Raw genomic sequence first — 13703 nt, 5'->3', positions numbered from 1 at the left:
ACCATTGTAATGAGATAATCAATATTATTCACTTCACCTGTCAGTGGTTTTAATGCTATGGCTGATTGATCTATAATCCTAATTAACACTAAAGATGTGGAAAAGCTCATAGGGGTGAATACTGATGTAATGCACTGTATTTAAAAAAAAATATATAATTCTGGTTTCTAAATGATCCACAGCCTCACAATTAATGTTTTGGGATGGTTGCCCTTTAGAAGACTACAGCAGTGAGTCTATTTCTGTAATGTCTAAACAGGTTGGAGACACCTGTAGAGTAAATCTCTCCAGATCCTTCAAATTTCGAGGTCCATGCTGGTGGACTCTCCTCTTCAGTTCACCCCACAGGTTTTCTATGGGTTTCAAGTCAGGAGACTGGGGTGGCCATGGCAGGACCTTGATTTTGTGGTCAGTAAACCATTTTTGTGTTGATTTTGATGTATGTTTTGGGTCATTGTCCTGCTGGAAGATCCAACCACGGCCCATTTGAAGCTTTCTGGCAGAGGTTTTAATTTCATATTTGTTGATATTTGATAGTCCATGATGCCATGTATCCTAACAAAATGTCCAGGTCCTCTGGCAGAAAAACAGCCCCAAAACATTAAAGAGCCACATTAAAGAGCCAGATGGTTTTTAACTGTGGGCATGAGGTACTTTTCCATATGGCTACCTCTCTGTGTGCACCAAAACCACCTCTGGTGTTGGCAAATGTCCAACGGTTTCAAACATGAAATTAATTGTGCTTGATATTTTTGCTTATGTATTTTTAAAATCCATTATATAATTTGTACAGGTAAATAATGTTTGATGATGGAAGTACTTTGGATTTCCCCCCCATATACACCCCAAGTTTTGAAGACCACTAGTAAATGTTTTGTATTACTTTTTTTTTTTGTATTACTTTTATGATCCAACAAAAGCTGTAAAAAAGAAAAAAAAAAGATCTGATCTTCAATGTACCCTGAAATGATTATAGTAGTCTTTATAAAAATAAGTGTACTGTTGTTTTAAATGTTAAGTAAATTTAAGTCTAGACTTTTAATTTCTATCCCCCCTAATAGAAATGTACAACATTCAGGCAAAAGCTCAAAGAACACCACAGTGAAAGAAAGCTGCATGTACAAAAAAATAAGACCAATTTCCCATTTTTATTTGCTAAAGACGAACACCAAAATAAGTCAATTTTGTTATAAAAAGGTTTGCAATGGGATAAAAACTTTAACTTTAATTAAACATTTCATGATGCTTAAAATGAAAGACTATAGCTTAAGCCAATTGTTCTGTTTCCTTAACCCAGAGGTTTCATGAGTCTATTTGCACAATAAAAATGGTGCTAATATAAAATTAGCCCCTAAGCCCTGGAAAACAGATTAAAATAAACAAATAACAGTCAAAAGAATATTTTATATATATACACACACACACACACTTTATATATATATATATATATATATAAAAAATGTGTGTGTATGTGTTGAGAAAGTGAACTTTGGTAAAGGAAACTCTATAGGACACCTGAGGTAGTAGAGACTGGAATAAAACAGCAAGTCTTCGTAATAAAAAAAAAGAAGAAGAAAGAAAGAAGAAGAAAACAACAACAAAAAAAAAAAGAAAAAAAAAGGAAAAAGTACCAAGTGACAAGAAACAGCATTATTTCACAATTTCAGTCCAGCTCTGATCCATAAAAAGGGCAAAAATACAACAATATAAGTGTAAAATAAAATACATAACAGCAAGAGAAGAAAGAAAAATCAAAAAACAATTGAAGTACTGAATTACAGGTATGACATTTCAGTAATACTGATTAGCTTTTATGCATTTTAATGAATCAGATTTTTTTCCAGTATATAAAACGACAGAGTGCATAATCTTAAAGCTTTTTATAAAGACATTAAAAAGAAAGATAAAGTTAAAATAAACCCAAAGAGAAACAAAAATATGTATTTATGGAAAAAGTGTGGTATAAAAATACATGAGTCAAGTAAAATAATTTTAGCTACCAAAAATTTCACATATATTTACATCTTAACTCTTCAAGCCTGATCAGCTTGTATCCCACACAAAACGTGCATTAAATATAGTTTTATTTCTTTTTTTCTAAAAAAAAAAAAAAAAAAAAATCTCTTTAAAAATTGTCACAAATTTTTTGACACCCCTTCATTTGATTAGGGGGTTTGCCCAAAAAAAAAAAAAAAAAAAAAAAAAAAAACCCAGAAAGAAATATTTTGGATTCTCAAAACTGAGCTACATCATGGTTTAACAGCTTACAAGAACACCACCAACACTTGAAGAGTTACAATTCATACAGTTATTATGATTTAAAAATGAACAAGTTCAGTGTTCCTAATCAAAAAGATGAGCAGACTCGTTCCCCCTGAAAAGAACATTGATGAGAAAGAAAGGCGCAAGCTCCGTAATATCCCTCCACCATAAACAGCTAACAGCGCTTATATTCAGCCTGAGGTGAATCTCAAATGCTCGGCTGGACAACGATCGCTTAAAACATGCACTGGATATTTTTAAGGACAATAATCTCAAAATCAACAACATTGATTATTCGCATCAGATTTGAACAGCACCAAGAATGCAGTTGAGGAAATTTCCGGTAAAAAACAAAAAAACAAACAAACAAAAAAAAACAGCCTTCTGAATAAAATTACACTGTTTACAATGAAGGCTCATGTACATGCTAACATGCCATCACAGAACGCGAAGGAAACTGAACCGCAAATTGATGTTTTTTTTTTTTTTAACGTAACATCACAAGTTATAAGTTCAGTTAGAGGTTCAAAAACAATTTGCTGGTCTCAATATTAAAAACTCCGTTAAACCCAGAAAGCTAATAAATGTATCCTCAACTCCGCCCTTAACACGTATGAAATCATATATTTTTACACGGGATTTCCGTTGAGATTGGAAAAATAAAAAGATACATTTAGACAGATACCAGCGTTCTAAGCATTCACATTGAGCATTACGGTAGCTGAAATAGCCAAGTTTCTGTTTAGCATCACCTTTCCCTGAAACCTGTTCATGGTGTTTCTAGACGTCACGAAAGAAAAACATGATGGCCCAACAGTAAAATGCACAAATATGAAGTAACGGTTAAATGCAAAAGATTTAAAAATAAATTCCACCACTTAAAACAAAATTATTACACCTTTACTTAAAACACACCCCCAAAAAAACAACAATCTTGCTCCAGTTAGAGAGATTTCAATTTAAAAGCTTTTCAGCACCTTCCTGTGATTGAAATGGCAAGAAACAGTGCAGGAAGGAGCAGAGACTCGGTTTAACATAGAAACAGAATGCAGTGAAGAGACATGACGCGTTTGTAAAGGCACTCGATGGGCTGCTTTTGCATTATGTGCTGAGGCTACAGCAGTAAAGGGCCCAGTGTGTGTGTGCTGAGCTGAGCTGAGCTAGTGCTAGTGCGGAAGGGGGGACAGCAGTGATGGGGCAGCCTGGACAGGCACTTCAGTAGTTCCTGGACACTCAGGTGTTACCAGTTATGGCGGAAGATAGGGTGTTTGAGGAGCTCGCGTGAGGACGGCCGGTCGGCAGGCTGCAGCTCTAGACAGCGCAGTGTGACGTCTCTCAGGCCCGGAGAAATGTGAGGAGGGATGGTGGGTGCTGTGGTAGCACTGGCAATCTGAGGGTAGGAACAGATTTAATGGCGTTAGAGGAACACGCACTTAATAAACATGATACTGCAAACATTCACAGGCAAGAAGAACAAGACGAAACTGACTCAATCTGTTTTTTAACTGAAGAAAATCCCAGGTCTAGGCTAAAACGCATGAACACTAGTGATGTGTCGTTCACAAACAACTCGGCTCTTTCGGGTGAACATAGGGAGTCGACTCACGTGTGAGTCGTTTGCTCTTTTTTATTGTAGATGCAGGCAATGACATTACTGCTGCAATGTAATTGAACTTGAATCAAAATGCATTGATGGAAATCTCAATACAACATCAGAGCTGTGAGATGTGTGTGACTCTCAGCTGTATGAGGCAGTATGACAGGCACAAGATCTGCTGCATTACTATTGTTGGAGAGGTACACAGTAAAGCGTACGACGTCAGTTACCAGGATAAACAGAAGTGGAATTATTTTTTTTTTAATGAAGCACAATAACATTAATGCAGGGATGTTTAGAGGTAGAGTACGATTTCAGCCTGAGTTAAGTCAATAACAATCACTGATCAAAAGATAACTGGTCAAAAAGAGCTCTGTCTGATTTTGAAAAAAAAAAAAAAAAATGGCAATGTGCAATTTGGGAGATGGACGAGTCAACTCTTACTGGCAAACTGTGCCAAATGACCTGAGCTGGAAATTCCATCATCAATAAATACTAGTACAACATAACTAAGGAGAAAGTGGAGACACCTCTCTGTCCTGATTGGACACCATTTGTTTTTCACTCCCGTGAACAGAATCTGCAGTGTCACAGAGGCCGGAGTTTCTCTTCTGAGCAGTTTTACTGACAGACTCCACAAAGTCCCTCACCAAATATTACAAAAACCTTTTACAAAAAAAATTTCCCTTTATGAACCTTACTTTACTTACTCAAGTCATAGTTTGCCTAAAATCCAAACTGTTGCTGACTAGCCAAGGCATACTTGGTGTCTTAATTCCTCTTTAGAAACCGCTACTTATCCTAAACTAACTCTTTAACAACTAATGTACGTCCGACTATACTCTCTCCGTAAATACATTCTGTACCTAAATCATCACCTTCAAAGAACTACATAACTGGATTTTTAAAAATCAATTACATTTTGTAAAATAGCAGTGAAAGTACAGATTTGTTCAAACGTAAGGACGACGCGAGACTTGATGTGACGCAGCTGCCCTCGTTTTCAAATTTTGAAGTTGTACATAGAAGCCCATCACTTAAGTCTTTGCTGTAATCCTCACCTTGAATATGAGTGCCAGGTGGTTGGAGTGTTTCTCTGCATTCCACGGTGGCTTGGCACAGGACATCTCGATGATGGCACAGCCCACACTCCACACGTCACAGCTACGGCCATACTGCTGCCCTCTCAGCACCTACAGAAGCACAGTAAACCGTACAGATAAGTCGGCTGCTGGTTTATAAATTTTAATTTGTTTTTTTTAAAAGCGGAAACAAAGTGTTCCCACACATGTAACTAAAACTACAATCAGCATTATTGTTATACAGTAGATCTGGCTAGTTTCTTCTCTTCAGGCTTGTGTTTACTTTTTTTCTGGCCTAGACATTAGCTCCACCCAAAGTCTAAACTGAGCCTCTTTCCCAAAAAGGCAACCCACCAGGCTTATGTAGTTTCCACAGAGTGGGGAGGAGTTGTTTTGGCAAACAGAAAGCCGGTCAAGTGTTTTCGCTGCAATTGCCTTGCAGGTAGCAAACAGCTCTAAAAACTGTATAAACTGTTCCTTTAAGTTGCTACATGGACATTGTTCTGTAGAGCCATGTTGTAATATGGTTACTTCATAAACATTTAAAATGGGGTTTTCACTGTCTGGGCCTCCTCAAAGCCTTCTACGTACAACAGTTTTCAGGCAGCATCATTAAAGTGAGATTTCACCCTCAAACATCTAACTATCTACACAACAAGATCAGCTCAAATTGTTGCTATGACTGCACTTTCAGGAGTTATTGACTCATTTTGATGGAACAATTTCAAAAAGTGCAGACACAGCAAAAAACGAAACAAAAAACCTTCATTAAAACAAAGTATGGTCTCAGAACACCATCTTTTATATTTTTGTCTGGAGCTTAGGTTACTGAAGTACGACCTATTTTAGGATGAAATATGACTTCCTGTGGTATCTGTTTAGGTACTGCCAAGCCTCAATATACAAAAATGTGTGCTAACATAAAATCATAGCTACAACCCGAACCCCCCCCCAGTAGTTTTTGCCACCTCAATTAGAGGGCTTTCATTCTTCCTCTTCAAGAACTGAAATGAAATCTTGAAGCATTTGTAGTATATTTAGTCTGTGCCAGGAAAAGAATAGATGGAGGTTTTTTTTTGGGGGGTGGGGGTGGGGGGGTGGTTAGCTGTTCTGCATTAAGAGGCTTTAGTAATGAAGCTTACTGCCAAGGAGGAGGCAAGTCCCGCTGAACTGCCTTGTAATTAAACAAAGTCTGCACCCTCAATGAGAACAAAACATTAACACGCAGGCCATTGTGGCCGCCTCTAAAGGATTACAATGTTCTTTCACTTGGAGTTAGTGAGAAATCTAAATGCACTTTGGCCAGCTTCTCCAGAGAGCCACGTGAACCTGACTGCCACACAGAGCGCTCACTGGACTTGGCTGCAGCTTCGTCTGGCCATTTAAATGGCCAAAGTTAAAAAAGCAAGATGACTTGTGCCTGTCTGTGGGCATTCTCTTCACATAATAAGGATGTATTTAGACAGTTCATCATTCGTATCTGGAAAAACTAAGCGCCCATGTTTTCTGCATCAGCGAAGCATGCCGGTGGTTTCAGTCTTACTTCAGGGGCCATGAAGGCGATGGTGCCGAGGAGCTGCCCCTGGAACTCTCCTGCGCCCGTGCCCTTGGATGCCAGCCTCGCCGCTGCACCGAAGTCGGCTATCCGCAGCCTCTGACCTGTGCTGTCAATCAGCAGGTTGGCACCTTTGCCAGATGAAGAGAGATAATCACAAATAAATAACAGTAATATTTTGCAATATAATTTGACCATGCTAGAGCATATTTATATAATATAATGTAATTTATTGCTACAAAGTAACTTAAGGCTAGGAAAATGAGTTCAATAATATATATGCGTGTACCAAATGGCATTTTTCAAGCAGTTTAGTGCAAAAGTTCAATGAAATATAGTTTACTATTAATTCCAGGATGATGTAGCACGGGAAAAATGTAATAAATAAATGAATGAATGAACGCAATGTGCAGTCGGAGCCTGCCCTACACATGGACGGTGTAGAAGCCACCAGAGGCCACTGTGGTTTAAATATTGCACTACATCATAGACACAGAATTTTGGACCTGATATTTGGGGTTTTTAAAATGGACACTTGTTCCTGTACATGGACACTAGAACTTTTACATTTAGAGCACCATCACTATTCTATAAAAATCACTTGACAGAAATGACAAAAAGTCATTTCATACTATATTATATATATATATATATATATATATATGCCATATTTTGTGGATACTATTTCTTTGGGTTCCGTTTTGAACTCCATTTCTGAATTGGAGTAGAACTATTTAAAGGTTTCTGATTTATGCAAAAACATACATAGAGAGGAAAACTATAAGGTAGGTATGATACTTGATATATGATGCATACATATATCCAGGATGAATATCATAACTCCTAGGTCCTGTATTATAGCTCTATGTATGTTTAGTCATATCATCACTTATTGAATTTGACTAGTTTCTGAAAAGTTTGATGACTTTGATGAGTTCAATAGAAATGAAGAAACCACAAGCCAGTCAGAAACTATAAAGGGTGTTCCTTGATATGGACAGCAACACCTCCTGGAAAATGAAGCTCTCAGACCAGTCTCTGATTACAACCTCAACTCTGATCACGATGCAATTGTAGCACTACTGCAACGCACTGATGAAAGTGAAATGCAATGCAATGAGAAATTACATTTACTCTGACACAGATCAGTATTTAATTTGTAAAAAAAAATAAAAAAAATCAAATCAATCCCCCACATTAAAGAGATCAAGTGATGTCAGAGCAATGCATGCAAGTTTTGCTTTTCAGTCTGGTACATTTTCTGCATGTCACAAGTTTTGTTTGCGCTTCGTTCTGCTACGCAATCTTCTCCATAGGTGGACGCAGTATAGCACAAAGTGCTGTGTTGACAGCAGCTGAACAAACTAAGACAACCACCATGGCCAAGGGCAGAAAGTTCTTTAGGGAAGCGAACACAGCGCTTGTCCACATTTGTATGACATATATGCTTACTGGAACAGCTGGTGTGAAATTGTTAACCTTTTCCCGGTTGTCATGCAAGCCAGGATTTGTGTGCACATCGCAAGTATAACGCAGCCTAAGAGGAAGTCGTTTCACCTTCTTGTAAACTACAGACCGACCACAGCTGCATGCGGAGTTTGTCAGCCAATTACTGACCGTCATCATCCCTTTCCTGGGAGCAGTTATGGTTGCACGCATCTCACCTTTGATGTCACGGTGGATGATCTGATTCTCGTGGAGGTAGGCCAGACCTCGGAGCAGCTGCTCTGTGTAGTTGATTACCACACCTTCCTTAAAGGCACCGTACTTGTTCAGCAGATGAGAGACAGAGCCACCTGGAACAAAACAGACAGAGGAATGCAGTTCATTGTTGCTTCATCAAAAGAACCTAAAGGTCTGGCTGACTGACAGACAGGATGCAAGAGAACAGCCTCAAACGTAATCAAAATGTGCTGGACTGTTTGTAGGAAATGTACCATGGCGACGATCCTACCTGCCATCCACTCCACAAACAGGTTATAGTTGTTCTTCTCGCAGGTTGCGCCCAGCATGCGGATGATGTTGGGGTGATTGAGGTGGCTCATCATCCGAATCTCCTCCCGCAGCGCCTCCACCACCTCCTCCTGCTCAGAAGATGTGTTCCTCACATAGGTCACCTATAAAGGCATCACATGAAGGAGTCAGCAAGGACAGTATCTTCTGCTTGACAAAAGTCAAGTTGCTATGATTGACAAAATTAAGTAACGGTTGAATTTTGTAAAAACCATTTTTTTTCTGACTACCCTCTGGGTGCAAAATGCAGTTACGATGAGTACACTGACATGTCCTCCCAATCGACCCCGCTCACTTCTGAAACCACATCTGACTTGTGAGTTGCCTTTTAAGAACAGAACAGTGTCATCTCAACCTTAAAAAACATCAACCTGCAGCTTTTACTAATGAGTTGAATGTGGGCTACCACCGCAGCAGTAAAGCAGTAAACCATACCATAGCGCTCTATAGCAAGTAAACCATACTGCGGCGCTCTATAGCATGTACACCATACCGTAGCGCTCTATAGTCTGCACAACTCCAGTCTACATCATGCTTCTGCCTGGCAACACATCTAACGCTGATCTGAATCATCCTAGGATTTGCCAGATAACACTCTTACTGGCAGACTGTTTTGACATAACCATCTCATGTGTTTGCAACATGATCTGTGGAGGCTCAATAGCAGTGGATGTCACATGTAAGGGTTTAGTGTGATACTGTATTTGAAAGACATGGAGTACTGACCTTGGAGACATGGCAAAACCGTTTTTGTACAGTAACGTGAAAAGAAAAACAGTTTTATTTCAGTTTAGTGACTAGCTTACCACATTAATATACATAAGGTGTTGCCATTATCGCTTTTATTCTCAGTTTATAGCAATTCTGCATTTCTATGCTTGGTTAAAAAAATTATATATATATATATATATATATATATATATATATATATAGAGAGAGAGAGAGAGAGAGAGAGAGAGCTGTAGTTTTTAGGCATACACTCAACATTTGTGTTAAATAGGAAGCTTGGCCGTGCTCACTGACGGATCTTTTATATGTAGCAAGCTGTAATATAAACCCACATATCTAAACATAACAATATGATGCATAATCATATCATAAATGGAATTTAGAATAATAATTAAGCTAGTGAAATCAAAGTATTTTTGGCTAAAATATATATTTAAAAAAAATTAAGACTCATCCGTTAAAAAAATACGTTATAACTTATTTACATCATCATGGCAGCAACGGTCTTAGCCTGTACCTCAACCATGCAGTACAAACAACTACGTAACAGCAACACAGGAATATACTCAAGGCTGGTTTAAACTTAAGACTTCTGCGTTGAAAGAGGGGGTTTATGGGTAAAAGTGGCACACAGACACACACTGACAGGCTGACATGCTCCCCTCCAAAATCTAAATGCTGTGTGTTAACCAGCTTTCAGCTTTCCTTGATTGGTCAAGGCTGGAAGGTGTGCCCTTTTGCTTACCCAGAAATACTGTGACAATACAAGTCTTTAAATCAGTCTGTAAACCTGGCAGCACTCCAATGCAGCACTATAATGGGCACAAGCATCCGGAAAGTGCTGACATGTAGCAAGACATTAATAGTTTAAGTAGTGGATCAAGGTTAGTTAGTGTGGTAGTTCAAATTTTGTTATTGGGGGGGACAAGTTAAAAAAAAAATAAATAAATAAAAAAATAAAAAAACCATGCAGGAGGGGTTTAATTAAGAGTCTCTACACGGGAAATCTTATCTGATCACGATATCAGGTGTTTTAGGACCTGGATGTTAGTCACGAACCTCAGTGTTTCAAAATTCACTACATCGCCCCATAGTGGACATGTTCAAGTTATGGCAGACAACTATGTGACCACCCACTCACAAATAAGCAGGTGCAGAAGTATAAACCAGACCTTCCTGTAGACTAAAACACACACACACACACACACACACACACACACACACACACACACACCTGTTTGACGGCCATCAGTGTTCCGGTGCCGACATCCTGGGCTTGGTAGCAGGAGGAGAACGCTCCCAGGCCGATCTGCTGGCCCTTTAGCCACTCTGCACTCTCACGGTAGGGCTGTTTAGCTTTGGTATGACCAGGCAGTGTCTCTGGCGTCTGAATACGGACAGGAAAGGTTACAGTGTGGTTAATGGTGGAATACTGAAACATCTGAATGTCGGCTACCAAAGTAAGAAACAAACAGTACTTCAGAGATGACCAAGTAGGAAAAAACTGCTACATGGAAATTGAAAACAGCATCATCTACACTCACATCCACCTGTATGATGATGACATCCTCCTCCTTCTCCACCTGCAACTGCGGGATGATGGGTAGGGCATCTTGGGATGCTGACATTGCCATGACGACGGCGAGCGCCTCCTCTTCTTCGGCCTCCATTTTCTCCTTGCACTTCTGGTTCTGTGTCACATCCTGGCTGTATGCATCATCTAAACCAGCCTGCTCTGGTGACAACACCGCCACCTCTGACTGGAACGTCACTGTGCTGTCCGCCACTGGCATGGACGCTTCCAGAAGATCCTCCATGCTGGAATTGAGCTCTGCAGAAGCGTCCAGGCCGTGGAACTTATCGTCCACGGGCGTGAAGACCGCATCGTCGCTAGGGACAAACACAGAGCTGGCACTGCACCTTGCGCCCTCCCCTGGAGAAATGTCCTGAAGATCGAGCTGTTGATTGCTGTTGGGACCTAAGCACAGAGCTTTAGCTGCCTCAGATGAGGTGGAAGGAGAGAGAGAAGGCCTTGAGGGTTTGGGACGATGGATGTGGTTGGAAGGCAGAGGCCTAGGTTGGGGGAACACAGGGGAAGGCAGCTTTTCAGGGTCTTTACTGGTCCCTCCTCCACAAGCACCCTTAGGAATTGGGAATTTACGTTGGGCACCAGGGGAGCAGTTAGTGAGCTTGCCAGGGACAAAACCCTGTGGCCGGGCTTGAGAGGTAGAAGGGGAGGGGAGTGGGGGCGGCTGACTGGACGAGGGCGAATGTGAATTAAGACACTGGCTCAGGGGTCTAAGAGAGCCACGCAGTTGAACTGGGGGTTTTGGACAGTCAGCAGGTCCAGTGGCGATACATGCCAACCTGTCTGACATATCGTCAATGGTTTTGGCACTGACCGTTCCACATCGAGCTACTTTACCACAGGGCTTTTCCTGCAGGCAGTGAGTGGGCGAGTTCCTCTCAGTGGAAATGGGCGAGTTGTGAGGAGCTGCAGGATCCAGAGAGGTGTCACAGTGCGGTCCAGCGCCCCCCTGCACATCCTCAAGGCCAAGGTGCACGGCATCCAGGATGTCCATCTCCTCTGCAATGGCCAGCAGGCGCCGGCGCATTCGGGCATAGTGGGTGGAGCTGGTGACACTCAACATATCCAGCAGTTTGACAAACACGTGGGGAACGCGGGCCACCATGCGGGCGGCACTCAGGAACACACGGCGAGACAGCTTTCCTACCATGGAGTGCGAGTTATCGATGGACTGCAGCGCAAAGCTCAGCAGACGCAGCAGTTTCTGGTACCTGGAATTAACATAAAACCATAAATACAACTAAAAGACAGACAGAACAACTAAAAAGAAAAAGAAAAAAAAAACATTTCAAATTGACTTGACATTTTACTCTATTTTCAATATATCCTCAGGCGGCAGTCAGCAGACGACTGGACTTTGTCTAATTTAGTTATTGATGTTTCGATGAAGGAGTCCTGTACCTCTCCACCTGATTCTGGGGATGTCCACAGTCTGTAGCTGTGACGATATGGGGGTAAAACTCTGCTGGAAACTCCAGCAGCAACCTGTCGATCAGACACAAGCGCCCTAGAAGAGCCTGCCAGTTATTCGCCTCTGTCTGGGAACCCAGGATACAGTTCAGCACATAGTCCACTCCACCTATACCGATAGAACCTAATATACACACAGACAGACAGACAGACAGATGTATATTACATATTTAAAAAGTGACCTGCTGGATGCTCTTACAAGTACACAAATAAAAGAAGAAATGTGAGTGCAGTTCACACCTGCTTTGAGAATCTCTCTACCAACAGCAAGCTCTCCAACCTGGCCTTTACAAAGCTCCAGTAGGGTGGACACGGAGAGCTGACTGGTGCGACTGTAAACACATACACGCTTACATTATACATGCTCAAGCACTCAAAAAAGTAAAATATCTAGTATGTATTTTCTCATTTAAATGCATGAGAATGAATCTCTCAAATACTTTGAGTGCTTTTACAAGGGCTCATCATTAGGTGGCAGTATTGTAAACTCAAAAAAAGAAAAAAAGAAAAGGAAAAAAACCCTCTACTTCAGATATGAGGACGTGCATCACCTGTTGGCGTCGGCACATTTAACCAAGATGGTCTCGACCACGGGCCGGAGCAGCTGCTGCAGGCGACTGCGCTCCGACAGACTGTGGCATGGCGTGTAGACCAGCATGGCCCGCAAGGTTTTCTGGGCAACAAAAAAAACCCACACAAAATAAGAATCCAAAATATTTACAAAGCATCAAACCATCACAGGATGTATGCCAGACTAGACTCAAGTTAAACGCTAGCTTTTTGTTACATTAATAAACAAGATTCCGTGTGTGCAAGCATGCAGCTTTAAACTCAGTAGTTATCAGTAAATTAAGCAATGTGTCTATCTGAGTAAGTACCCCTACATAGCAGAAGGTATGGGATGCAGTATCACAGGGCTAAACACGGCACCATGAACTTTTGACCTTGCACATTATGGCCTGACTATTCTTGTATGAACAAGGATGCCAGGATCTCAAGCAAAGGACTTTACTTGTTCACAGAGTAGTATGCTCAGCATATGGATGTTTGTGTAAGTGTGTGAGAAACAGTTCACCCTGACCCTGACTACCAGAGAAGACTGGGGAGTGGAGACTGATAGCGCATTGTACTGGAGTGTTGCCCAGGACTGATAAACTCAACATCGACTCTCCTTTTCACTTCAGACACACACACACACACACACACACACACACACACACCCCTACACCTTTCCCTGGCTAACAAAGACAGAATATAAACCTGAGAGGAAAAAGAAAAGAAAAAAAAAGAAAAGAAAAGAAAAGAAAAGAAAAAAAAATCAAATCACAAACACTCACTGGGCCAAAAGAAGAAATCTTAACAGATACTCATAACACACTTAATGTCCTACATGTCCTTTCCAGTGTG

The 13703-nt window shown here is 40.8% G+C and overlaps 1 protein-coding gene across 2 annotated transcripts in view; it reads right to left on the bottom strand.

Moving 5' to 3' along the window:
• Positions 1-1129: 1129 nt before the first annotated feature.
• map3k1 (mitogen-activated protein kinase kinase kinase 1, E3 ubiquitin protein ligase) overlaps positions 1130-13703 on the bottom strand; it is a 40511-nt gene continuing 27937 nt past the window's right edge. For both annotated transcript variants that reach the window (XM_017489826.3, XM_017489827.3), the window contains exons 11-20: positions 12848-12969; positions 12537-12628; positions 12228-12420; positions 10783-12037; positions 10473-10625; positions 8451-8613; positions 8161-8292; positions 6485-6627; positions 4921-5052; positions 1130-3652 (exon numbers count right to left, since the gene is read on the bottom strand). In XM_017489826.3, the coding sequence (XP_017345315.1) occupies positions 3503-3652; positions 4921-5052; positions 6485-6627; positions 8161-8292; positions 8451-8613; positions 10473-10625; positions 10783-12037; positions 12228-12420; positions 12537-12628; positions 12848-12969 (2535 nt within the window). In that variant the 3' untranslated portion in view covers positions 1130-3502. The remainder of the gene's footprint in view (positions 3653-4920; positions 5053-6484; positions 6628-8160; positions 8293-8450; positions 8614-10472; positions 10626-10782; positions 12038-12227; positions 12421-12536; positions 12629-12847; positions 12970-13703) is intronic.

The sequence above is a fragment of the Ictalurus punctatus genome, chromosome 16, assembly GCF_001660625.3.
Source record: "Ictalurus punctatus breed USDA103 chromosome 16, Coco_2.0, whole genome shotgun sequence".
Taxonomy (NCBI): Eukaryota; Metazoa; Chordata; class Actinopteri; order Siluriformes; family Ictaluridae; genus Ictalurus; species Ictalurus punctatus.
This window is presented reverse-complemented; position numbering and strand designations above follow the sequence as displayed.